The 27119-nt window shown below is 45.3% G+C and overlaps 1 protein-coding gene across 4 annotated transcripts in view; it reads left to right on the top strand.

The window, feature by feature from the left end:
• The window catches only part of LOC147624230 (tRNA-specific adenosine deaminase TAD1-like), a 118320-nt gene that overhangs the window by 26131 nt on the left and 65070 nt on the right, over positions 1-27119 (top strand). For 2 of the 4 annotated variants that reach the window (XM_086819178.1, XM_086819177.1), the window contains exons 3-5: positions 13458-13624; positions 13713-14306; positions 15531-15775. In XM_086819178.1, the coding sequence (XP_086675304.1) occupies positions 13458-13624; positions 13713-14306; positions 15531-15775 (1006 nt within the window). Of the gene's footprint in view, positions 1-13441; positions 13625-13712; positions 14307-15530; positions 15776-27119 lie in introns of all 4 variants that reach the window. The other 2 variants (XM_086819179.1, XM_086819180.1) reach the window with 2 other exon arrangements.

Raw genomic sequence — 27119 nt, forward strand, 5'->3', positions numbered from 1 at the left:
GCTAGCATGATTGAAGGAAAGTCTTCGGAACAACCTGCGAAGAATTCTGCTTGGACTTTAGCAAAGAAAAACCGTCTTCTCAAGGCTTTGAAGCTCAAGAAGGAGGGATGTTGCTTCATCAGTGAAGAAAAAGGACATGCGCGTAATGAGTGCCTGAAAAAGAAGGGTACTCAGACCAACGCAGGAACCAAGCCGAAGGCAGCCAACCAGTTGTCTTTGATAGGTACTTCCATCACTGTACTTTCTCGCCCTAGTTCATGTTTTGATTGTATGTTCAACTCTAAAGTTTTTGGTTTGCATGATCTTCTCCAAGTTTATCGAGAAGTAAACGGCCATAAAATCCACATTCTTCTGGATCCTGGAAGCTCACACAACTTTGTTAATTACAAAATGTGTAGAAATTGGGTCTGGACACAACACCTAGCGATCATACCTATGAGGTACGCCTACATGCGGGTTGGTAAGTATGGGATTGAAAGGTGGAGAAGCTACCGAATTCAGGACTACGAAGATATTATGGAGTGCTATGTTATGCATCTAGAGCATGTAGACTTATTATTAGGGATTGAGTGGTTTAAAACCCTTCGGATCTAGATAGATTGGTCTAGTCATACTTTTTCTTTTGAACATAGGAACACCCAGTATTGTATCTTAGGTGATTGTATACATCCTTCTCAGGATCCTCTTGTAAATAACGTTGATTTTGGAAATATAATGGATTCTTCTTTGTATAATGCTTTCCACTGTCTCTTGATTCCACTTTCTTCATTTCTCATACCTACTATGGATGTCAATGAATTAAGTGTGTTTGAAAGCAAAGATATAAAGAAGTTACTTGATTCGTTTCAAGATGTATTTCCTAAGGAGCTGCCATCGGGCTTACCACCCGAAAGGGCAGTGGATCATCGTATTGATCTGGTCCTTTGGTGCTCAACATGTTAGCATTCTACCTTACAGGATGAGCCAGGCTGAGGAAGATGAGTTGGCCAAACAACTCGCAGATTATTTGATGATGGTCCAGATCCGTCTAAGTAAATCACCTTGGGGTGCGCCTGTGTTACTTAGGAGAAAGAAGCACAACACCTGGAGAATATGTATAGATTACAAGAGACTGAACAAAGTGACAATCAAGAACCGCTATTCTCTCCCTGGATCAGATAACCTGATTGACCGTTTAGTCGGAGCAAAGTATTTAACAAAGATAGATTTACGTACTGGCTATCACCAGATACGTATTCATGAAAGGCACGTCGAAAGAACCGCCATTCGGACTAGGTATGGCCATTACGAGTTTCTTGTATTACCTTTTGGGTTAACCAATGCTCCAAGTCACTTTCCAGCAAATGATGAACTTTTTCGTGAACATTTGGGGAAGTTCGTGGTTGTCTTCTTGGACGATATTTTAGTATATAGTCGTACTCTTGAGGATTATGTTAGACACCTCACGATTGTCTTGACTATTTTAAGACAGAATCGATTGAATGCTAAATTAAGTAAATGTGAGTTTTTTATGACGTAAATCATTTACTTAGGAGACAAGATCACAAGAGACGGGTTGAGCATTGACTATGACCGAATTTAGAAGGTTTTGGCCTGGCCGATACCGCAAACAGTGAGATAACTTTGTTCTTTTCTCGGTTTTGTAGTTTTTCTTCGGAAATCTGTGCGGGAGTACTCTTAGCTCACACTACCGATGACTTGTTGAAAGGTCGTGGACGTAAGTCGAATCAGCCTAGGGAAGACTGGGCGGGAGATCGTCCCTAAGCATAATGTCCTGATGTCTAGCCAGGAGGTCTGCTAACTATGGGACTGGGGTCGAAGATGAGATAGTTGCCACCAATGAGGTAGAGGCTGTCTGAGCACGAACATAAAGTAGTGCTCCTTCCGCTCCCTTGTGGATAGCTTGTCGGGCATGGAGATGAGAAATCAATGGGGTGCCAAGAATGCTTCTATCCCCAAGAATCATGACGGGCTTATGAAAACCTTTACAGATAGTAAAAGTGTCTTGCCCTCAATCGGGAATAGGCTCATATTGACGAAACCATTGGATTCCTGTCAAATTCCCACGGATCTCCTCGTAGAGCGCTCTTGAAACACGGCTCGAAACCTGCAAAATAAAGCCAAATAACGTGAAGGGGGTGCATGCCTGACTCATCACCCAACCATGACAGCCGTGGGCAAAACCCACAAGTCTTGGCTGTCCCCACTGAGCCACGAGCTGAACTAACTAGCAAGATGTACCGACAAGTCTCTACCCCGTGACGTCCCATACCGACACGGAGCTACCTCGTGGGCCTTGAGACTACTGCCGGCCTCGACTGCATGAAGCAAGTGCACGTCTGCACTAGATCCAGGTTCCCGACCATAGAGCTCTCACATAGACTTGCGAGACTCTATGAACAAATGACTAACCTTGGCCACCCTTTTATAGGCTCTTGGTCAGTCATCGGGCGTCCACACTCGGGCGCCCGCCCGTCCATACTTGGGTGCTTGCCCGTTAGTCGATCCCTAGCCCACTCACCAATCAGCCTGTCTAACTCCAAGCTTCCCCAAGCCTCGAAGCTAGTCGTGTGTGTGTTGCACACGATAGATACATTCTCTGCACATGACATACTCATCTTCCTCTAAGAGCTCACTCCTGAGCTCAATAAAAACCTAGGGTAGTCCCTCTGAAGGGTAGTCAATGTCTCCCATGTAGCGTCCTCCTCAACATGATCCTTTCACTTGATCTTGTATTCCGTGAGCAGTGTATTCCGTAATCGTCTTTAATGAAATCCAAGAATCTTTTCCGGTTTGTGTGGCACAAATGTCATATCCTCTATGATTTCTTGAGGAGTAACTAACTGGTCTGTTCCACCCAGTACTTCCTTAAGTCTACTGACATGAAATACAGGATGAGCTTTCACATGAGAAGGAAAATCTAATTCATATGCAACTGAATCAATCCGGCGTGTAGCCCGAAATGGTCCACAGTATCTAGGAGATAATTTCGGAGATCGACATGTCCGGAAAGTCTTAGAATCTTTCGGAACTCGCAAATACACCATCGTTCCTTCAGAGAAGTCTCTGGGTGAACGATGTCTATTAGAATAAAATCTGTCTCTGTCTTGAGCACTTCTAATAGATTCCTTTGCAACTTGTAACATTTCTTGCATATCTTCCAAAAAATTACGCACTGCATCATGCTGAAGTCTTGAAATCCCACGGTAACAGGTGATCTAGGTTGAAAACCGTACATAAGAATAAAAGGACTAAAACCTGTACTCGTATGCTTAGTACTGTTATATGTAAATTCTAACATAGGAAGATAATCCTCCCATGTACCCTATCGTTTGGAGACATATGCACGAAGCATGTCCTCCAAATTCTGATTCACCCTTTTAGTCTGGCCATCAGATTGAGGATGATATGAGGAACTCAAATTCAAAGTTGTTTCCAACTTCTCAAAAACAAGCCTCCAAAAGTCACTTGTAAACAAGTCCCTATTACTGACTATGTCCTGTGGTAAACCATACAGTCTGAACAATTGCTCGATAAACTGCCTTCCTAATTGCGTAGTTGTAACAGTCTTCCGTGTAGGTAAAAATCTAGCCATTTTTTTCAAGCGGTCCACCACAACCCAAATAGAATCGTGGTCTTGACGTGTTCTTGGCAATCCGGTAATAAAATCCATGGAAATACATTCCCATTTATTACTGGGGATTTGCAAAGGATGCAACATACTAGCATGTCTAAAGCGTAGTATGTCTAAAGCGTGCAACTTTATTTGCTTGACAAACCTGACACTTGAGGACATAATCTTCTACATACCCTTTCATCTTTGGCCGATAGAAAGTGTGTTTCACTAAAGCTAAAGTCTTGTGTATACCCCAGGGTGTCCAGCAGAAGGGGCGTCGTGACACTCCTTAAGAATCTTGGACCTAATGTCCGGGATCTCTGGTACACAAATTTTGTCTCTACGGAACAGTTACCATTCCGAATCACCCATTGGCCTCCCACAGCTTGAATGGTAGGCTGCTCAGTCACTGAGTCTTGGTCAATCAGTGAGCTCTCATCCTAGATCCTCTGCCAATATGGACCAAAATAACTATTAGCGCTCTCAATGACTGAAACAAGTCAGTAGAAATCTCGGTGAATGACAAAGTATTCACCTCTATTATCCGACTAAGCGCATCTGCTACACTATTCATTGACCCCTTTCGATAGCGTATTTCAAAATCAAAATCTTGCATTAACTCTGCCCATCTAGCTTTTCGTCCTCTCAAATCATCCGCAGTACATACATACTTGATTGACTCACGATTAGTCAATACCACAGACTTGGAGCCATAGAAATAGTGCCTTCAAACTTTGAGAGCGTAAATAATAGCATAAAGCTCCTTCTCCAGGGTTGGCCAACGAGATTGAGTGTCGTCCAGCTTTCAACTCTTGAAAGCAACAAGTCTACCATCTTGGAATAGAGCAGCCCCGACCGCATAGTCACTCGCATCAGTCTCAAGAACATAAGGCCGACTTGGGTAGTGCTAAGGTAGGGGCTTCCTTGACTTTATCTTTCAAAAGTTTGAATGCCATATCCAAATCATTATTCCAAGAGATAGGCTGATTCGACTTACGTCCACGACCTTTCAACAAGTCGGTCATCCAAAGTGTGAGCTGAGAGTACTCCTGCACAGATTTTTGAAGAAAAACAACAAAACTGAGAAAAGAACAAAGTTGTCTCACTGTCTGCGGTATAGGCCAGGCCAAAATCTTCTGAACTCGGTCATAGTCAATGCTCAACCTGTCTCTTGTGATTTTGTGTCCCAAGTAAATGATTTCTGTCAAAAAAAACTCCTCACATTTACTTAATTTAGCATACAGTCGATTCTGTCTTAGAATTGTCAAGACAATGAGATGTCTAACATGATCCTTAAGAGTACGACTATATACTAAAATATCGTCCAGGAACACAACCACGAACTTTCCCAAATGTTCACGAAAAAGATCGTTCATCATTTGTTGGAAAGTGGTTGGTGGAGCATTGGTCAACCCAAAAGGTAATACAAGAAACTCGTAATGTCCATACCTAGTTTGAAAGGCGGTTCTTTCGACGTGCCTTTCATGAATACGTATTTGGTGATAGCCAGTATGCATATCTATCTTTGTGAAATACTTCGCTCCGACTAAATGGTCAATCGGGTCATCTGATCTAGGGAGACGATAGCGGTTCTTGATTGTCACTTTGTTTAGTCTCTTGTAATCTACACACATTTTTCGGGTGTTTTCCTTCTTTCTCCTAAGTAACACAGACGCACCCCGAGGTGATTTATTGGGACAGATCCTCAAATAATCTGCGAGTTGCTTAGCCAACTCATCTTCCTCAGCTTGGCTCATCTTGTAAGGCAAAATGCTAACAGGTTGAGCACCAAGGACTAGATCAATACGATGATCCACTGTCCTTTTGGGTGGTAAGTCTGTTGGCAGCTCCTTAGGAAATATATCTTGAAACGAATCAAGTAACTTCTTTAATTCTTTGCTTTCAAACACACTTAATTCATTAACATCCATAGTAGGTATGAGAAATGAAGAAAGTGGAAGTGGAAAGCATTATACAAAGAAAAATCCATTATATTTTCAGAATCAACGGTATTTACAAGAGGTTCCTGAGGGGGATGTATACAATCACCTAGGATACAATATCGGGTGTTCCTATGTTCAAAAGAGAAAGTATGAGTATGACTAGACCAATCTATCTGGATATGAAGGGTCTTAAACCACTCAATCCCTACTAGCAAGTCTACATGCTCTAGATGCATAACATAGCACTCCAGAATATCTTCGTAGTCCTGAATCCGGATCGATAGCTTCTCCACCTTTCGACTCCACACTTGCGACTCGCAGGTAGGCGTACCTCGTAGGTATGATCGCTAGGTGTTGTGTCCAGACCCAATTTCTGCATAAGTTTGTAATTAACAAAGTTGTGTGAGCTTCCGAGGTCCAGAAGAATGTGAATTCTATGGCCCTTCACTTCTCTAGAAACTCGGAGAAGATCGGCAAGCCAAAAACTTTAGAGTTTAACATATAATCAGAACATGAACTAGGGCGAGAAAGTACAGTGATCGAAGTACTTGTCAAAGACAACTGGTTGGCTGTCTTTGTCTTGGGTCATGCGTTGGTCTTAGCACCGTTCTTCTTCGGGCACTCGTTACGCATATGTCCTTTTTCTTCGCAGATGAAGCAACGCCTCTTCTTCGTGAGCTTCAGAGCCTTGAGGAGACGGTGTTTCTTTGGTGGAGTCCAAGTAGAATTCTTCAAAGGTTGGTCCGAAGACTTTCCTTCTGTCGTGCTAGCCATCAGTGCAGAGAACTTTCTTTTGTGGTTGTTCCCCTACTAGGTTAGGGGTTTGGTTTTGGAAGAGACCATCGTATCGTCATAAATATGAGCAGAATGAATGGCCTCGTCCAAAGTTTTACATTTGTTATTTTTGACCTGTAAAACGGCACGAGTCCGGTAAGCCTGTTATGAAGAAACCCAAAAGAGTAGTAGAATCCATCTTCGTAGCTTTCATCTGCAAGTCTCTAAATTTCAGGAGGTAGACCTCATAAGTGAGCTTCTGCGAGGTCATGGTCAAATTGGCAAACTGAGCAACTATATCGTAGCCATGCTCCTTCTCGAGGAATTCTTTCTTGAAGACTTCTTCAAGTTGTTGGTTTAGGTTTGAGTTCTTTCTACCAGAGTAAAGCTTTGCTCGAGAGGAAACCTGCTGCTAACTAAATCTTTTTGTCATCGCCATATGGATGAAACTGGAAGTGGACTTGCCACTTATGTAGCCATGTGTCCACAATCTCCTTGTTACGTTGCTTTTGCTCGCCCCCAAACTGTTCTGGAGTAATGTTGGGACCTAGAGCAGACGCCAAGGTATCCATGCCCGAGAGAGTAGACAGGGTAGTGGTCAATAAAGAGATGGAATTTTATAAAGCTTACATTTGCGCGGCGACCTGTGCCTGACGCTCCGAGAGAGAAGCTTCGAAAGTAGCTTTAAACTCCTTGAAATCAGATTTAGTCACGAAATCTTCGAAAAGATCGCCATTGGCAGCCTCAGTAGCCGGCAGGTCTTCACATTCAGGAACGGGTTCCATCTCCGATTCTTGGGTCGACATCTTGAAGAGGACAAGTGAGAAAATCTTGGCTGGAAGCAAGGAATAGTGCTAGAGAGTACGAGGAGATGTGTGGCAAGAAGCCTACTTTAGGTGTATTTTATAGGCCTCTCCAAAAGCATGTGTTTTTATGTGTTGCTTTTGTGTTTTTGTTTTTTTTCAAAAAACCATGCAAGAGGGTTTTTATAAAAGCCACCTATAAGGCTTGTAAAAACCACACTAAAAAAAAACACATAGGCCACACATAAAAGCCACGAGTTTTTTTTTTAAAAAAAATAATAGAAAACCATGCTAAGCGTGTAAAAAGAAAATGTTGCTTTCGTTTTTTGAAACCACGCTAGGTGTTGTTTGATTTTTTTATGTTAAAAAAAAAAGAAAAAATCATGTGGATGAGATGCATAAACAGCCACGCGTTGCTTAAAAAAAAAAAAACACACGACTGACGTTAAAAAAAAAAAGGAAAGCTAGGTTAAAAAAAACATAAGCTAAAAAAAACATAAGCTAAAAGAAACACGCCCGTGTCGGCTGCCCGCCACCTGTTAGCTGCTGCAGGAAGCTTTTCGCCATCACCCACGAACAGCCGCAGCTGCCTGAATATGTCGATAGATCTAAGAGGTTGTTTTTCACGAAGAGCTGGCAACCAACAAGCTCTTTCTCCATCTCTCTTTTGCTGATTCACACAATCGACAGGTTTTCTCGTACTTCTCTCTTTGGCATGCTGATTCACAACCGACTGCACTCTTGCTTCTCTCCTTGCCAAAACAAAGGTTCTTCTCAAGCAGTCTAATCGACCCTTTGCAAGACCAAAACCCAACCCGGGTGCCATCGATGCAAACATAATACAATATGCTGAATTCTGAAAAAAAACAGCAGTATATACAAAAAAACAGCAATCATCTCGAACTCATACCTCTTCCTTTGACCTTGTTCTTCTCTACCTACCGACTTGCACATTCTTCGAGGCATGCTTTGATACCACTCTCAAATCCCCACGAATCTCCTCGTAGAGCGCTCATGAAACACGACTTGAAACCTGCAAAACAAAGCCAAATAATGTGAAGGGTTGTAGGCCTGACTCACCACCCAACCATGACACTTGTGGGCAAAACCCACAAATCTTGGCTGTCCCCACCGAGCCACGAGCTGAGCTAAGTAGCAAGACGTACCGACCAGTCTCTACCCCGTGACGTCCCATACCGCCACGGAGCTACCCTCGTGGGCCTCGAGACTTCTGCCGACCTCGGCTGCATGAAGCAGGTGTATGTCTGCACTAGATCTAGGCTCTTGACCGTAGAGCTCTCGCATAGACTCGCGAGACTCTATGAACAACCGACTAACCTTGGCCACCCTTTTATAGGATCTTGGCCGGTCACCGAGCGTCCACACCCGGGTGCCTGCCTGTCCATACTTGGGTGCCTGCTCGTCAGTCCAGCTCGCCAATCAGCGTGCCTAACTCCAAGCTTTCCCATGCCTCGAAGCTAGTCTTGTGTGCGTGTTGCACACGATAGATATATTCTGTGCACATGACAATTCCTAAGATCATGTCACACCCCGTAAGAGGCGAGAGAATGAAATCTCATTGGAATGAGGCTTTTGAACTACAAAGCCAAACAGCTGTGCCTTCTGAGATATGTGGGTGCGGAGACCATGCGTGAACCCGTCCACATCCAAATGATATGGCACTAATGTGCAGCTCATTTTGTTAGCTAACTGGGGAGAGATGGCGTCCTCAGAACTGCCCATGTCAAATAGGACTACAAACTGTCGGTCCTTGGCAAAGCCATAAGCTCGGATGAGGCTTCTTTGTGCAGCATCGCTCTCACCCTCCTGCCTAGCATCAAATACCACGGATGGCATAGGATGCATAGAAGGTAAAAGCTGAACTGCATTTGTGGTAGTAGGCGGGTCCGGAGGAGCAAAAGATGCTGTGGCAACTGTGGAAGAAGGGGCTTTGGAGGCTTGCTCCGCTTGCCATTTCTGGCAATCCTTCTTGCCATGCCCAATGGTATGACATAAAAAACATCTATTTTCTGACTCGTATTTCCTTTGCTCCTCTGGAGGAAGGTAGTCTCCAGTGATGCCTGCTTTAGCCTTTTTCTCAGGGGTTTTCTTAGGCTTGAAGTCTTTATCCTTCTTACCCCCTGAACTAGAGCTATTACTGCCGTCCTTCTTAGCATCTTTAGAAGATGCATTACCTTTCCTTGGCTGTGCCGTGGATTGCTGCTGCTGGGGTTTGGTACTAGACTGCGATGACTGCTTAGGCTTGCCTCCGTTCATCTTCATTTCTTTATTTTGAGCTAGAGTCAAAGCCCGGTCATATGTACTGGGTTCAAAGAACCGGATATTAGGAACTAATCCACGAATGAATTGATCTATCTGGGCCTGCTCAAATAACCCTAACTGGTGTGCTAAAGTTATAACCTTTTCGGAAAACTGAAGCATGGGTGACCCGTTCTGTTTAAGTCCATAGAACTCATTTGCCGGGTTGGTCAAATATTGGGGAGGGAGAAATCCGGTCTTTAGGTCGTGGACAAATGTATCCTAGCTAAAACTATGACACTTGTAGTCTGGTCTGTATGAAGACTAGACCAATGTTGCCACCAAGTGATTGCCTCACCCGTAAGGTGGGGAGCTGCTACGTGGACTCTATCCTGAGGATTTGTAATCCTAGCTGAAGGAAAATGAGCATTAAATTGATGAATGAATTGATTAACTGCTAAATGATCACACTTACCATCATACTTACTAAAATTTGGTTGAGTTCGGATGATGGTAGTTGATGTCGCGGGTTGCTGGCTGGTTGCACCTATGGCACGGGAAACTGAAGAGAGGTGCTGGCTGAACTGTACACGGCTGTAGAAGCACCAATGATGACCGATCTCAAGCCTATGCACTCCTCCCAATGGAATGTAGGAAGGTTGCAAGTTTGAGGCTGAGATATGGGCTGTTTGGGACTGTTTCTAGGCTGTGTATGAATGCTGAAAATGAATGAATGTGTGCGGGTTACCTTCACCAGAGTGCTGTAGCAAAACGATGATGATATGAATGCTGAAAACTGGTTGTATGCAGAAAACGCAAGGCTTTCTGAGGGCTGAATGCTGTAGACTGCTGCGTTTTCCTGTTAGAGGCTGAATGCTCGTGTTGATGCTCCTGGGTGCTGTAGGGTGGAACGCTTGCTGAAAACGCTGATGAATGAAGTGCTCTATGGCTGTAGACTGAAAACGCTGAATGCTGCGTTTTGTTGATGCAATGCTGAATGGTCAAACGTTTATGCTGCTTGTGCTGAACGATCAAACGCTTGAAGGCTTTGATGCTGATTTATGAGATATGTATGAATGATGGAATGGCTGAACTATTTATTTGCACAACATGAGCAAGTTGGCTGGCTGAAACTGGCCGATTGCTTCATGTCCTGCCAATAAATGCATAAAGGTGATAATAATATAGAAAAATGCTAAATAAATACTAAAAAATGTGAAAAAAATACCAAATAAAGTTCTAATGCTTCTGCAATGGTCTAGATGGCCTAAATGCATATGGGAGGAATGCTATGGAAAAATGCACACATGTCCTGATGCAAACTCTAAGGCTTGTATGACATCTATATGCATGAATGATTCTCTCCAAGTGGGCTAAGGGACTTTAACTGACTGACTGACTCACTATCCCTGATAAATAAAAATGCTAAATAAATACTAAAAAATGTGAAAAAAATACCAAATAAAGTTCTAATGCTTCTGCAATGGTCTAGATGGCCTAAATGCATATGGGAGGAATGCTATGGAAAAATGCACACATGTCCTGATGCAAACTCTAAGGCTTGTATGACATCTATATGCATGAATGATTCTCTCCAAGTGGGCTAAGGGACTTTAACTGACTGACTGACTCACTATCGCTGAGGAATGACCTACGTAGCCCGTGCCTGACATACCCTGGACTGAGGATTACAATGGGGTCACGGCGTATGACAAATATCATCTGAAAGGGTTCTAATACTGTACAATGCTGCACTGATGTTGATGAGCCATCGTGTCACCATGCACTATAGTGCAGAGTGCATGTGACACCCTTCGTTGGAGGACTCCATGCAAGACATTCCATTCATTGCGTCTGAGGCTACTCTCAGCTATCAACATTGTGATATGGACCTTGTGCCTCTTGCCTCCTTTGTGGCTTCACTTGAAGCGAAAACCTTGGTACGCAAGTTCATCGATAGTAGATTGGCCTGGGGACAGGCCCGGGGACAGATCAAAGACCTTATGCAAGCCAACCTAGTTGGTGAGCAGGGAGGTATGGTGGGTGTCCGATTTCTTGGCAAGGAATACGTTCAGATAGTGTTTGACGAGGCCAGTGGAGAAGGCATTGTTATCGAGCCTTGTACTTTGCAAGGTGGAAGCACGGATCCTCTTCGGAGTTAGACTCCTTGGTGGGGGTGACTCCCTTCTTGGTCATGGTTTGCCTTTAGGACTTCTGAAGGAGTTGAGACCCCCACTACGGCAACCATCGTGGTGTTTGTAGTTGAACTCTCAACCTTTTGAGTTCTTATCGCCTCTCTAGAGAACCTTCCTTGACGCGATTCCTTTGTTAGATGGGACCCACTTCTTGTAGAGGATCGAGCTTTCAAGGCTTGCCAAGGAGTGCTTTGTCTATTGTTATTAGATGAGTTACCTTACATGGGCTTGCCGTGGCCATTGCACCGGTGAGCGGTAGCCAGCATGTGCTCTTGCACGCAATGCTTTTGGAACCTCAAGAGCTTCCAAGCCTCGACAGCATCGCCCCCCCTCCCCCTTGTAGAGCTCTTTCTTTTTGATACAGTTGCTCACCCCCTCTCCACCTAGCCCGTTGCTTACCTCCCCAGCTGTGTGCAGGGTTAGTTGGCCGCCGGCACACTAAAGTGGTGGTTCTTCTCTGGACAATATGTGTGGAGGCCTCGACACTCACGACACAATGTAACTCTTTAAACAGACTTGAATGTAATCATAATACAATGACAAGAATATTGTAAACATTACTTATATTACTTTTGAGAAGCTGTTACATGCCCCTAACTGCACCGTGCATACCTAGCAGTGGTCACAGTGAGATGGACAACACACATGGCGGAACGATACAGTGACTACAAGACTCAATTAACAAGATGACGAGATGACAATGACGACATCTGAGGAATCATTTTAATAGTTCCTATGGAGGCGGTGGAGTTGGTGGCATCTCCTATCTTTGGTAGGTGTGCATCAAGGTGCCACTGCGGTGCCTTCAAAGCCGGTGTATGCACCTCTTACGTATTTGTTGGTAGTGCGCTTTACGAGATCCGTTGCTGGACGGTCCAACTGGGATGGACCAAGGCACCCTTGGTGGCTACAAGTCTCCCGCTCACCGTTCTCGTGAGGAGAGAGAAAAAAAGAACTATCTGTTGAAATGCTGTGAATTTATAAAACTTGTATTGAGTGAAAATAAGCACTAAATTGCCAATACATCATGAAAGATGGTATGTACAATGAGAGAAAAACTGAAGTGCCCATCATGATGGAGGAAAACTATGAGTGCTAACTGACAAGCTTTGTACCCCAGTTGATGGAGAGGTTTAAGTATAAGGTAGCTGCACATAGCTGTACAGACATACACATAAGGTTAGAATCAGGCTCTATTAGTTGGAAGGGTGGCAGGCAGTATAATATTAGAATAATAGGTATGACTTGGTGCCCCAAAATAGCATAATTGTTGCCGGTCAAGTTGCCGGCTGATTTGTCCATCCATTCCTAGCCCATAACTCAGTTATAGCTTACTCTATTCCCTAGCTACGAATGCTCAAAAAGTATCACCCTAGGCACATTAACGGCCATACCCTGGGCTCTAAGCTATGTCTATTTACAAAAATGAGTTTCTGGCATTGTGGAAACCTTTCTATAAAATATTATTGATGCCATCCTATCATGAAGATATGACGTGGTTGCTGACGAGCAGGTCAACACAGTCAGCGGCATTGACAGGGTTAACAGGTCTCACCATTCTAATTGCCATGTATGGAAATTGAAGTTCATGCATTCTTATTGTAAGACAGGCATACACTTTCCATATTTAAGGGATTTGAAAACAAGAGTCTGCTCTAGCGTTTGCAACTCAATAATTTCATGCTCCTTTGTAGCACTTCTATGTGATTTTGCTATTTGATGGTGGTTGTAATTTGGCACAGGTTTTTTTTCTGATTATAACTATGTTACAACCTTAGTTACCTGAAATTTAAGTTGGGGGGTTCGGAGAAGGTATTCTGAAGCTTAGTCGCGTAATGCGAGTGGGTCCAGCTTTTTTCTGTTTCAGGTTTTTCTACAAAGAAATCGAGGACCTTTTACCAACCAGAAGTCTTTGCGAAAATGAATCACAAAATGATAGACAAACTGGAAAGGTCTTTGAGTGGGATCTGGGGCAAAGAAAATTAAAACTTTGTGCAAACACCCATTTCCATCTTTACATCAGCCAACTGCCTTGTAATTGCCTTTTTTCTTGACCCTTTCTGGATATGATAGAAGTGTTGGTGCAGATGCATGCATATTGATTCCTTTTCTTGTGTGTTAGGTGGGGATGCATGCATACTTCCAACCATGCATGTGAGAGATGACGCGAGCTCAGAGGAACATCAGAGGTTGAATGCTGAATCATCTACCACCTCTTTAAAGGAGTCTCATCTAGAGTGTGTGAATACTGGCACTGAAATCGCCTGTTGCAAAGAGGATTTTTCAAGTTGTTCATGTGCAGAGAGAAAAGAGTTTGTTTATTTAAGGAATACTCTTAAAAGCACAGGTGCGAAGCTTGCTGGTCTAGAAGGAAATGTCAACTTGAAAGAGATGTGTGCAGCGGAGCAGAGGGCTCGTTTGTGCAATAATATGAAGGGTCCCCAAAGGACTGTAGAAATTTTTGCTAACCAGGGTACAAGCTGTGCAGGGAGGGTCCAGAGCCAGGCCTGTCCATCCAGTGATGGAAATAGAAATGGAGCTGATCTTTTTGAAAATGAAGGCTTTTCAAGCTATGATGGATCTAAATCTCGAGAAGATTATGTGACAGGAATGCAAGCCACTGCGATGGCAAGAAGAAAGCCTGGTCGTGGTGATGCTACGCTGTCGATGAGTTGCAGTGACAAAATCGCTTTGTGGAATGTGCTGGGAATACAAGGTTGGGCACTGCATTGATTTCACCTACACTTGATGATGGGTGGGAAGTTTTGCTGTAATGCAGTTTGTTTTTAAAAAGAAAGCAAGTAATCTTTTGATTGTATTCAAAATGTTTTAAGTGAGCCTTATTTTGATATACAGATACCTCAGGTTGCATAGTTAGGTTAACTTATTTGCTTTCAAAGTCAAGAAGGCGTATAGAAACTAGTAAAGTCCACAAGAGCTCACGATTCCCAACAAGGAGGGAGAGGGTCAGCCCATCTTTGGCACCCAATGTGGTGTAATGCACGAGCATGCAGGATAGAGCACCTGTGTATCTGTGCGGATATTTGTGAACTACACCCTCCTTTTGTGAGGTGGTTCATGTATGTACCATGCAGGTAGGCATGGTGGTCCCCACACCCATACAGGGATGCCAGTCTTAAAGGATATCGCCCTTGCAAGGCGGTTCATATAGTTCCGTGCAGGTGGGCATGGCGGTCCCCACGCTCACGTCCCCACACTCACATGTTAGATGTTATCGGCAACTCGCCTGGTGCTCTCCAATTTCATCTGCGGCGGCTGTGCAATGCCTAAACAAGCAATCGGACTTCTCAAATCTTTGTCGATTTTGGGGCAGGGAGTCAATAAGTGAGCAACAGCTTGCCACAGACAAGCTGTGGTAAAATGATTGGGGGAGGACTATAGACCGGACTGATTGCCTGCCAATTGATGACAGCCTAAAATGCAAGGCAATAATTCTCTCTAGCCTACTGAAAATGATGGATTATACCATAAGCCCATCAAGGTGGAAACTCTGCGCTAGTCTTTGAATTTGCCTGATCACTGATTGGAAGGGATGGCCTTGACCCTCCATGTGATTAGCTGCTGGCTGTTTCTGCTATCAAAAGGAACAGATGATGTTATAGGATAGTCTCAGAACTGCCCATGTTTGTCGTGTTAGAAAAACATGTGGGGGCTTGCCATCCCTAAGGCAAAAAATATGATGCAATTCGAGTGCTGACGTTGCTTTTGCGTGTGTATCATGGGCTAGTGGTAGTAGAGATGGAATGCTTGAAGGTGGCAGAGCACTTATCAAAGTTTTATGCAAAAAAGCCCTTGCATACTGTATTTGAAGTCTTTACATATCAAAGACAAGACAGGAAACAAAAAAGAATCAGTCTCATCAGTTTGTGAACAACTACTTTTGTCACTTTTTTTGATGACAATGAATGCTAATTTGCAGGATCCCTTCTTACCGGATTACTGATTGAACCACTGTACCTTTCTACCATCACAGTTGCTATGAATAGTACTCTTGTTGGGAGAAGGGTGGATACCTCATTGGAGGAGAGAGTGCATGAATGCTTGACATCTTGCAGTTTCATCAGGGACAAGACAAAACAGTGTCTTGACTCCTTACGATGGTCTTTGTATGAACGGCTTCTTCCTTTGGCACCTAAACTGTTCAGTCCTTACAGAGTAAATTTGGTAAATACCTCCTATTGGCTCCTTTCAGGGTAAATGTTCCTAAGAAATCTTACACAGATGCAAATTGTTCGAGCTTGAATGTAGTAGAATTGACCTTAATGTCTGCATCATGGGTTTAGGTTTTATGATTACACTACTCGTTACTTTATCCGTCTGCATCACGGGTTTAGGTTTTAAAATCACACTACTCGTTACACTTTTTCTAACTACAAACCCTGGTGTTCTTCTGTCATACATTATTCATATGCTTAGAAGTTGTATTTTCATGCTGTGGAGAGTTTGTGACAGGATATGGACGGCCTGCCTCAAGCAACTGTGTTTTGAATACATTTTTTAATGGTCAAACAAAGGCATCGTGACACTCCTCCATAGGTCAACCAGTAGGCTGGACAGTGGCGCACAGGGCCTGAACATGTAGAAAGAGGGTTGGCTAGCAGTGTGTAACGGCCGGGCAGCAGCGCACGTGTGTCAGGCAGGTGCATGGGCAGTCAGCCAGCCGTGGACCACATTGGGCAGCTCTTGCACCAGGTGGGGTACAGTTGCCTTCTCCACTAGAAGACAATGTTTGGGCTCATATTTTTCTCGCACATAAATCCAGGAGGTCTTTGGCAAAGGGACGTTAATTTCAAGGCGTGAAGGAGCTGGAAACTGATCTGCAACAGCACTGGGCTGAGCACTGGCATCTAATGAGTACGGGGAGTTGCCCTCGTGTTGGCCGGCTTTCGACCAGTTTGTAGATGAGTGGTTGCTTCCAACAATTGAATTGAAGAGGTTTGGAGCAGGAGGTCCGCATTAGAGAATTTGCACTTGGGGACGGCCTCAGACAGGGAAGATGGAGCGGCTGTGCCATAAGAGTCCTCCGAGGGAGTAAGACCAGGGGTGTTGACGAAAAAACCTGCAGGAGGGGACAAGGCAGAGGAAGAGCCGGGAACATGGAGGGCCATCGCTGAAACAAGAAACAATGGAGAGACGGTGATAGGTTTTCTTTGTGCCCAAACCTTTGAGCCCAATAGATGTGCCTACCCGAAACCCCAGAACTGAAATAAAGACGTCGGGTATGTTAGCACATTCATCCCCAGTTTTTGCTCATGGTTGGAGTTCCCTTTTGGTCCCTTTTCATGGCCCTTCGTTGTGAGCTGGCCACCCTTTTTTCCATATTTTTCTGGCATTTTTCCCAGGTCGGGTGACTGATGTCCAGTCGGCCAGCCCACTCATGCCCTATTTATAGGCGGGCTTGCCTCCTCACTTTTCATCTTGTAGTCTTGATTTGTGTCCCTCACTGATGAGACCTTTTATGTTTCTTGCTCGGGACTGTTTCATTGCAGTATATTCAGCACATATTTCTCTCTCTCTATTTTTCATTTTCTGGTTTTTTATCCAGACATTGTATCAGATCCACCATGATGTAACTTTTTGGTCTCATAGGTCATTATGGCCTTTTGAAGACGTTAATATACTTTTTCATTTCATTTCATTTCTCTCTCTTGCACTCTCTCTCACCACACTCTAGTGCTTGTATGCTTCCGCTCTGTGCACTCTTTCATGGTATCATCGCTCTAGGTTCAAAATGACTCTGCTGCCCCAGTTTTTCTCCTCAGTTTTCAGCACCTTCATCTCTGCATTTTTTCTTCTCAACTCTGCTGCTGGTTGGCTGGTGGCGGGCAAATGATCGTCATGTTTTCTCTTTTCTGATGTGGAATTATCAAGATTCTGTTCTCTCTCATGTGCGTACAGCAGAATCCAGATGTTGCACACGAAGTTTGGAAGGCATTTGCAGATCTTTACGAGATTTAGTCTCCGGGTCGGATTTTGGCTTTGGAAAAGCAGCTTATGAATTTGTCAGTTTCTGCCTTTCCATCTTTATCTGCTTTCATCTCGAAGATGAAAGATCTCCGGGACGAGCTTTCTGTTTGTGGCAGGGATATCTCTACAGAGGATATGGCTATTTGGCTTTTCCAAGCTTCCAGAGAGGTTTGATGCTTACTTTCAGTCTCTTGTTTCTTCTCATCGTCCTATTCCAGTTACTTGGGAGGAAGTACTCCCCTCCATTATGCAGATTGAGTCTCACTTTGAGGAGCGGACTAGCACCTTTGGTGGTTTCTGATGGAGCTTTGACTGCATGAGATAAAGGGAAGATTCGACAATAGAAAGGGAAAGGGGGTTCTGACAAGAATTCCAAGGATAACAACAAGAATAAAGACAAAGACAAAAACAAATTCTTCTAGAAGCAAAGAACTCTACCTCTACAGCGGTGTCTCCTCAGACCAAGAAGGATGATGGTATTCTTCTATTAGCAGGTACTCGTCGTGTACTTGCTCTTGTGACTTCTCAGTCGCGGTCTTGGATTGTGAATAGCGGTGCTACTGCTCACATGACACCTCATCGGGGCTGGTTCGAGGACTTTATTGCCAGGATAGGTGATATCACTTTGGTTGATTCTTCTTCCGTGCCAGTTCATGGACATGGCACCATTCCCATCTTCCGCTCCTCCGAGGACAAGAGGTACTTCTTTGAAGTTATGTACATTCCAGATCTGGCATTTAACCTTTTGTCAATGAGTCCTTTTACAGCTCAAGGTGCGGAGGTGATCTTCTCTCGTCATGAAATTACTATTCATGATAAGGAGATTGGTAGCATCTTGGCTCAGGGAGTCCCGGATAGTGGCTTGTACAAGTTGACCGCTTTGCTTTCTACTGGTTCTTCTTCAGCTCTTGGTTTGACCATTTGATCTATCAGCTTCTATAGCGAGCTTTAATGGATTGGTTGGTTGACGGTTTACCAACCTTCAAGGCTCCATCTTCTGTTTGTTCCTCTTGTTTACAATGGAAGCAACACTGAGTCTCCTTTCCGAAGGAGGCGACACACAGATCTTCGACATCACTTGCTCTTGTTCATGCAGTCTTATGTGGTCCTATGAGTACCGCGTCTTTGAGTAAGGCGTTGTACATGCTCATGATGGTGGATGACTTCTCCAGATATACTTGGGTCTTCTTTTTGAAGTCCAAGGATGAGGGTTTTCAGTACTTTTGTGATTGGAGGGTTGAGGTAGAAAAAGAGACCGGTTCTTCGATCAAGGTTCTCAAGACCGACAGAGGGGGTGAGTTTACATCCCAGGAGTTTCAGCAATATTGAAGATGGTGCCCTAATATCAACCTTTGTGAACGAAAAACGTGTGCTGGGCATCCAGTCTCTCCTGACCTGGGTGTAAATCTGAGACAAGAAAAAACCCTTCCAAGGCTCAGTGTCTGGTAGGACACCTCTGACCACAAGTTTGCAAAGCAACGCCCTCCACTGAACATCTGGATCGATAATATTCAAGCCCCCCTCTCTTTTGGGCTGAATAACTGTTAGCCATGCTACCCACCTGGCACATGAGTGTCTGAGGTGCCATCCAAACCCGACTAGAGAAAATTGCGGATCAATCTCCATAATTGGCCAATGCACGCACGAGAGAAGCACCGACAAGAGGCAATAAACCAAGCTGAGGCAAGCAAAACTTGATTAGCCACCAAAGCTTTGGAGGCTAAATCTAATCTCCTGGAGCTCCAATGGAGGAGCTTCTTCCGGATACTCATAAGTATCGGAGCAAACTGCTGTGCAGGAGAAATATCAATCCCAACTTGGCATCCCAAATATCCAGCAATGCATCCTGTACTGATCCAAGTAAAACCAAGCTCTGCACCTCAATCAACTCTCGGTGAATCACTAACCCAAAAACCAACAGATTTGTGCCAATTAATGAGTGCCCCTGCTGCCAAACAGAACTCCTCTAGTGCTACCCGGAAGGAACATAAGCATATGTGTGAAGCCTCCAAAAACAGGGTTGTGTCATCAGCTGACTCAGAGTCAACCAATTCCTCTTGACTACGAAGAGGCAACCTCAATCCCGAAATACAAGCAGTGGAGCGGAGAAAGATGCTCATGGCCTCTGCAACTATGATATATAATAATGGGGCTAAAGGGCAGCCCTGTCGTATTGAGCGAGAAATCTGAAACCGCTCTCCTCTATCACTGCAAGCGAGAACTCTACTGTGGGCATCACGATACATGCATGAAACTCCCTTGATCCATCTCTGAGAGAAGCCCACATGGCTAAGAGTACCCTCAAGGAAGTCCCAATCTACTCTGTCATAGGCCTTCTCAAAATCCAAGAGCAGAATGGCTAAGGGCTGATTGCTCGCTTTAGCCCATTCAACGGCCTCCCAAAACGAGAAAATGTTATCAAAGATGCTCCTGTCGTGTAAGAATCCATTCTAAGTATCATGAATGGCATCCTGCAAAATTGGCTGCAATCTGATGCTCACTGCCTTAGCAAGAATCTTAAAGGCAGTCCCAAATAGGTGATAGGTCGCCACTAGCCAATCAATGTCTTATCTCCGCTCTTAGGAATAAGATAAATAAGCCCCTCAGTGAGAGAAGAAGGCATAGAACCTGTGTCCCACATCTCCTGCAAAGCCGATGTGATCTCAGTCCTCATATCATCCCAAAAAGTAATGAAAAAAAACAGGGGAGAGGCCATCCTCCCTTGGACATTTACCATGAGGTAAGGCATGAAGAGCATGACTGAACTCCTGCATAGAAAAAGGGGCATCCAGAGCGGCACACATCTCCTCAGTGATCAAATGTGGCAATGCATTCCAAACCTTCCTCTGTGCCCTGTGGCTCAAATCAAAATGCGGCTCAGCACTAAGAAGCTGGCGATAGAAATCAATGGCAATCTGTCTAACCATAAGAGGCTCTGAGTGGAGTGCCGTGTGAATCTTGCAACTGCCTGACACTCTCTCGCGCATGAGATGGGCCGTGAGAAGCAAAGAAATGTTTGTTACATTTTCCACCCATCTATGTCCAAAAGGATTCCTGGGCATGGAAACGGTACTCCGCGCGCTGCTCAAGAGAGTTATGAAGTTCTGCCCTAATAGTACATAAAGAATCTGCAACCCATTGAGCATGAGGATGTTTCTTGTGATTTTTCTGCAAGGCAGCCAATCTACGTCTAATAGCCCTTTCTAAGTCCAAGGCCTCTTGCCTCTTAGACAGGGCACATGTGTGATAAAAGTCACTAATATCACAGAGAGCAGAGGCCAGGCTTTGAGAGGCTTGTAAGAAATCATGAGATCTCCAAATATCAAGCATACGACGCGATAGCTCTGCATCTGAAAACAAATGATCAGGGATGCGTACATGGGGTGCTGATCCATGGCAATTCGGATCTCTAATACATAAAACCACTGGGCAATGATCCGATTTGGAGGTGCCTGTAGCAATAAAAGTATGTCCACCTCTGTCAAGCACCCAATCATCCACATAAAATCTGTCTAACCGTGCATAGATACATCCTGCATCTCTTCTCCTGTTAGACCGTGAATAAAGAAGAGTGGATGGACTCCTCAAAATGTCATCCTCGTGCCAACAATCTTTGCCATGAATGGAGAGTATAAACCTCTCCCAAGACGCTCTTTCAAGAGGATGCACCAAGCCCTCATGTCCACCTCTTTTATCCGTTGGCATCTCAACCATGTTAAAATCCCCACCATTAATCCAATGGTTGGCAAGAGGCATCAATGTAGTGAGAGATTTTGAAAAGGCAATCCTCTCACCTCTATGGTTAGGAGCATAGAGGTTGAGAATACCAATGCGTGTAGTACCCTACATAAGAAGGATCCACTGCGCTCTCGTCGCAGGCAAAATGACACCATGTCCAATGATGCAAGGCAAGATCAAAGCTGAAACAGAGATACAAACACCACCCTTGGTACCAACAGCCGGTGACCAAAAGGTGTGTCCTGAGAGAAGCTTGCCTGATCTCCCACACTGACTAGCATCCAGTTTATGCTCTTGTAAGAGCAATACATCCATAGGTCCACCTGTGACTACACAATGAAGCTGGGTTTTTACAATTTGTTTCCGCCGACGCGGAAAAAACCCCTAAGACCCTGAATGTTCCAAGAGACAATCCTCATAAGGACTCAGAGTAGGAACGACCAGATCTCGTTTTCAACGAAGGGCCCCCTTTAGAGGCGGAAGTACGTCTCGCATAGGTAAGGGAGGGAAAATCCGACGATGTAAACCTTACCTCTCTCTCCCACTCCGGGGAAAAGCTAGGGCTAGTCCTCAGAACTGGAGAGGTATCATGACAATGCGAATGCGCAACATCATCCTCAAGGGTACAATCATCATGCAACATCCTCCTGTGAGGGATCCAGATCATGTGCCTACAAGGCTTCATCCTCAAAGAAGGAGCAACATCCTTTGAGGCAAGAGCTGCATAGGGGTTAGGGTGCTCTACAAGGGGTGTGGGTGAAGGGGTAGGTACGGGGGTCCGAGGGTGCCTGCCATCCCTAACCACAACCCAACGTTGTGTGGTCTGCTGTGGCAAAGGAGCAGCTGGAGTCTTAGCATCTGCAGAAGGCTTTTGATGGGCAGGACCACGCCGCCTCCTAGCATGGCCCCTCGATCTGGGACAATCTCTAGCAATGTGACCCTGTCGACGACAAATCCGACACTGGTCAGGTCAATCTCCATCCTCTGGCGGAAATGAGATCCGTCAGGTTTCTGAAGCATAACACGATCATCAGTAATAATTGATGGATCAGGAACAAGCACAAGGACCCGGGGTACACCATCAAGAGTGATGGTAATGGCCGCGAAAGCTGAGGTGGGAGAGCTCGGAAGGATTGGTACCTTTAGAACTTGGCCAAAGGATGCCCCTATGGAAGCTAAAAGCTTCCAATAAGACCGAGGAAGAGCAAGGAACCGTAGTGAGATTGGGGTAAGGCGTTGATCCTCCACCACTGGATCAAAGCCCACGTGGTACTGAAAGAAGAAAATCTTCCTAGGACCAAGAGGGAAGGGGCTGCCAGCCAAAGCCTGAGAAGTAGCTTCTGAAGAATGAAAGTCCACTTGGAAGAAGCCTCGACCAAGCAAGCGAGTATCCTGAAAGTGCACAATCAGCTCTGAAGGGAGAGCTGCTAGAAGCCATTCACGGGCCTATGAATGAGAGGGGTGGGAACCATAAACTCTCGCAACAAGGGTGGTCTGGACCTCAAGGTCAATGTCGTGCTGAAGAGAGGTGAGCTCGTCTTGTGAAAAATTGATGATTCTCCCGGCCAGTGGGGGTGACGAAAGATTGGCTGCGGCAGAAGAAGCCATAAAACCAATCAAGAAAAGTGGGCGTGGCCGACTTGAATCCAGATAAAATTGCTGCTGAAAAAGAGGCGGGTGCAGAGGCGAGAGCAGCTGGGGTAGCAAGGGCAGGTGGGGGCAGCAGAGGGGCAGGCGGGGACTGCAGATGGGCAGGGGGGCAGCAGAGGGGCAGGCGGGGGCAGCAGATGGCGAGGTGGGGGCTGAAGAAAGGCAGGCGGGGGGCAGTAGAGGGGCTGGCGGGGGCATCAGAACGGCAGGCGGGGGCAGAAGAAAGGCAAGCGAGGGCAGCAGAGGGGCAAGCGAGGGGATGCAACTGGGCAGGCGAGGGCAGCAAAGGGGCAGGCGGAGGCAACAAAGGGCAGGCGGGAGTAGCAGAAGAGCAGGCGGAGGCAACATAGGGCAAGCGGGGCCAAAAGAGGGACAGGCGGGGGCAGCAGCGCAAGTTCACCTTCACGACAGGTCATAGTCTCTGATTGTCAATCATCCTGGAGATTGCCCGTGTTGTGCTTGAGCATTCTTCGTTACCTCAACATTTTTGGGCTGAGGCGGCTTCTACTCCTGTCTATATTCAGAACAGGTCTCCTATTGCTGCTCTTCCAGATAAAACTCCATATGAGGCTTTCCATGGTGAGAAGCTCTCTGTTGTTCATTTGCGGGTATTTGGTTGTTCGGTGTATGTAATGTGCCTAAGGAGCATTGCTCGAAGTTGGACTCTGAAACTGGTCTCTGGTAGAAACCAAAGTGCGGTAGACTAGCAGTCACCTATCCAATTGTAGTCCAGACAATTAAACAAATAAACCAGAGCTAGAGTGCTCCAAAACAAAAAGGAGAACGACAGCTGTTGGCCCCAAAGCTTGGCGCCCCTTTCGGTATTTCTTTATTCAATTTCAATGGAAAAGCTTAACTGAGTACAACAAAGCCAGTCAAGGAAAAGAAACCTGCATGTCCAATCTAGCAACCCTCAAGACCTCTTAGCATAGAGGATACACATACAGATCTGTGTCCCACAAAAGCAATACACTGCTGTCTCCTCTAATCAACCAAGACAATGCAACAGGGAAGCCTTAAGCATGCATCTGGCTGTTCCATGATCGTAGCCTCAAACTCAGCCAAAGAACAAATCCACCATCTAACTCTGTTTCCACCCTTCAAATTGCCACACCCCTCCTCTCACAAAGGGCCAGAAGAAACAACTCTGAAGTAGTCGTAAGCCAGTGGAAAGAGAGAGAAAGATATTCAGCAGGTACACTGGTGTCCCTCAGTCCAATCCTCCTTAAAAACACCAGCCCTGAGAGTATAGAGTATGCTGTCCTGAATTGCAGCCACCCGCCTTTGCCCTCCAGAGCTCACACGAGGGGAAGAGAAAGAAGAGAGAGAGAGAGAGAGAGAGAGAGAGAGAGAGAGAGAGAGAGATTCAGGCTATGCCTGCTGACCTGTCAACCGCCTCTCTCTTGTCTTTGTACCCGCTGTCCTGCAGCCGCTTGTACCAGTTGCCCTGCACCAACTGTCCTGTTGCACAGACATGCACCAGCCGACCTGCGCCAGCTGTCCTATACAGACTTGCACCAGCCGACCTGCGGCAGCTGCCCTGTACAGACCTGCACCAGCCGACCTGCGCTAGCTGCCCTGTAGCCGGCCTGTACCAATTGCCCTGCAGCCGCCTGCGCAAGATGACCTGTAGCAGCCGCCTGTATGAATCGCTGCCTGTACCAGCTGGCCTGCATCGACCTGCACTAGCTGTCCTGTACCAGCCGACCTGTACCAATCCTTCCAGGCAACCTCACGCTTCCTCTCAACGCAGCCAGCCGCCTTCCCCTTTCCCAAAAGCAAGAGAGAGAGAAGGGGAGAGAGGCGTGTACCTCCAAAAATGGTGTAGCCTCTCCCCAAACTTATCCATAAGAAATTCTAAGGCCCTAAGGCCCTTTCAAGTTCATTAAAACTTATCCCTAGGGGCCACTTATGCCTAGGGGCCACCCAAGGTTAAAACATTATAAATATTAAATCCCTTGGTCCCCCTTCACACTTGGGGATGTCCACACATGTTACCGTTTGTCCGGGCACCCAAGTATGAATCGTGAAATATTTATCTTGCTCACCGACCACCATGCCCACACTTGTGCTGTACCAACTTCACAGGGTCATGACATACCCCCCTCTTGAAAAATGGCAAGTGTCCTCGATTGCAATCTGGTGATACAGCAAGACATCCAAAGTGAAAAGTACAATATGGCAAGATCAGTGTCCCAATCTCTCTAAGCCATGCATATGTAGCAACATTCATTGCAAACCAATGGTGTAGTAATAGTGCAAGTTGTATACCACTGTAAACCATACACAACCACAACATCCAATGTGACTAGTACACATATATCATAGAAGTCCCATAAACAGATGTACTGTCAGCCATCAGTACCTTCGGGTGAGACAAAAGCTGCACCAAGCGACCTCTAGATGTCATATGAGCCTGTCTGTATCAAGGGAGCGGAGGTGCTACCCCCCTCTTGAGCATCATGCAATGCTCCAGACCCATGCTCTGCTGAACCTGAATGAGCCGTAACAAGAGTCGGCTCCAACTCAAAGGCATCGAGATAAAGCTGCAAAACCTGAGGTGAATCTACTAAGTCACCTTTCTCCATCCACTTCGCATCCATCGGTGAATAGTTCTTGAACTTCACAAGATAGCGACGGGAAACTTTACCTCGTACCTTTCTTTCCTTATGTGCTAGTATCTGCTTTGGAATAAGAACCTCATCAAATTCCTCAACTTCCGGTTGAGCCTCATCTGATACATCCTCAGGCACATCCCCACGGAAAGGTCTAAGTAGACTCACATGAAATGCATTTTGAATCCTCCAGTGATCTGGTAGCTTCAAACGATAGGCCACGTCACCAATCTTTTCCAGTACCTGAAAAGGTCCGTAATAGCGCATGCTCAACTTAGGGAATAAGCGCTCTTTACCCTTCATCTTTTTGAGCCTAGCTTTCTCAAATCGCAAAAGAACCCAATCACCCAATGCAAACTCTAATGCACGTCTGTGGTGGTGGTGGTGGTCTGCTGCTTTCTTTTGCTTTTGCCGAGTTTTCTGGAGTGCCAACTTAACTCTCCGATAAGCTTCATCCATGTTCTCCACATACTGGTCAGCCTCAAAGATCTTATCCTTTGTGTGAAAAATAGGTGGTACCTTCTTTCCTCCTTCCACAATCTCAAAAGGCGCCTTGCCTGTCGAGGTATGGACGGTGTTGTTATAAGCAAACTCCACCAAAGTAAGATACTTTTCCCATTGTTGCTTGTGCTCTGACACATAACACTTAAGAAGATCTAACACTGTGGAACTAGCCTCTTCCGATTGACCATCTGTTTGTGGATGAAACGATGATGAAAACTTGAGAGTTGTAACCATGTTGTCAAACAACCCTCTCCAAAATAAACTCGTCATCCGTGGATCATGGTCACTAATGATAGACGAAGGCATGCCATGATACTTGAAGATGTTCACCATGAACAACTTCACCATGTGATCAACTTTGATCGTCTTATGCACGGGAATGAAATGAGCCTGCTTACTGAACGTGCATATGATAGTCTAAATGCCATCATTTCCCGTTTGCGTCCTCGGAAGATCAAATATAAAATCCATAGCAATGCTCTCCCATGGTCTATGTGGAATAGGTAAAGGCTGAAGTAACCCTGGTGTCTTCTGACGGTCAAACTTCACCTTCTGACATACGATGCATTGCGTAACAAAAGCATCAACATCTCTTCTCAAGGTCGGCCAATAAAAGAAAGCCTCAACTGCCTTTACCGTGGTGTCAATACCTCTATGACCTGCATACGGTGGAGCATGACTTTCAATCATAACCTTGAGTCGTAACTGCCTGGTAAAACACAGTCTAAAGCATTCCAAAATCCTCATCCTGGGCATACTGCTCTTTCATCTCATCAAGCTCATGATGATAAGCAAGTGAAACTGTTGAGACCTGTGGCTTGCGTGACAAAGCATCTGCCACAACATTCTTTTTGCCTTCCACATGTACAATCTGAAAGTGGAACATAGACAAAAAGTTGGCCCATCTCATATGCTTCTCAGAAAGTCTCAGAATGTTTGATGATCTGTCTGCACAGTGAAATCAGCCCTAAGCAAATAGTGTTTCCATGTAGAAAGAGCATGAATTACATCCAACATCTTTCTCATAAACCTGT

The sequence above is a fragment of the Cibotium barometz genome, chromosome 25, assembly GCF_041138505.1.
Source record: "Cibotium barometz isolate CiBa-2024 chromosome 25, ASM4113850v1, whole genome shotgun sequence".
NCBI lineage: Eukaryota > Viridiplantae > Streptophyta > Polypodiopsida > Cyatheales > Cibotiaceae > Cibotium > Cibotium barometz.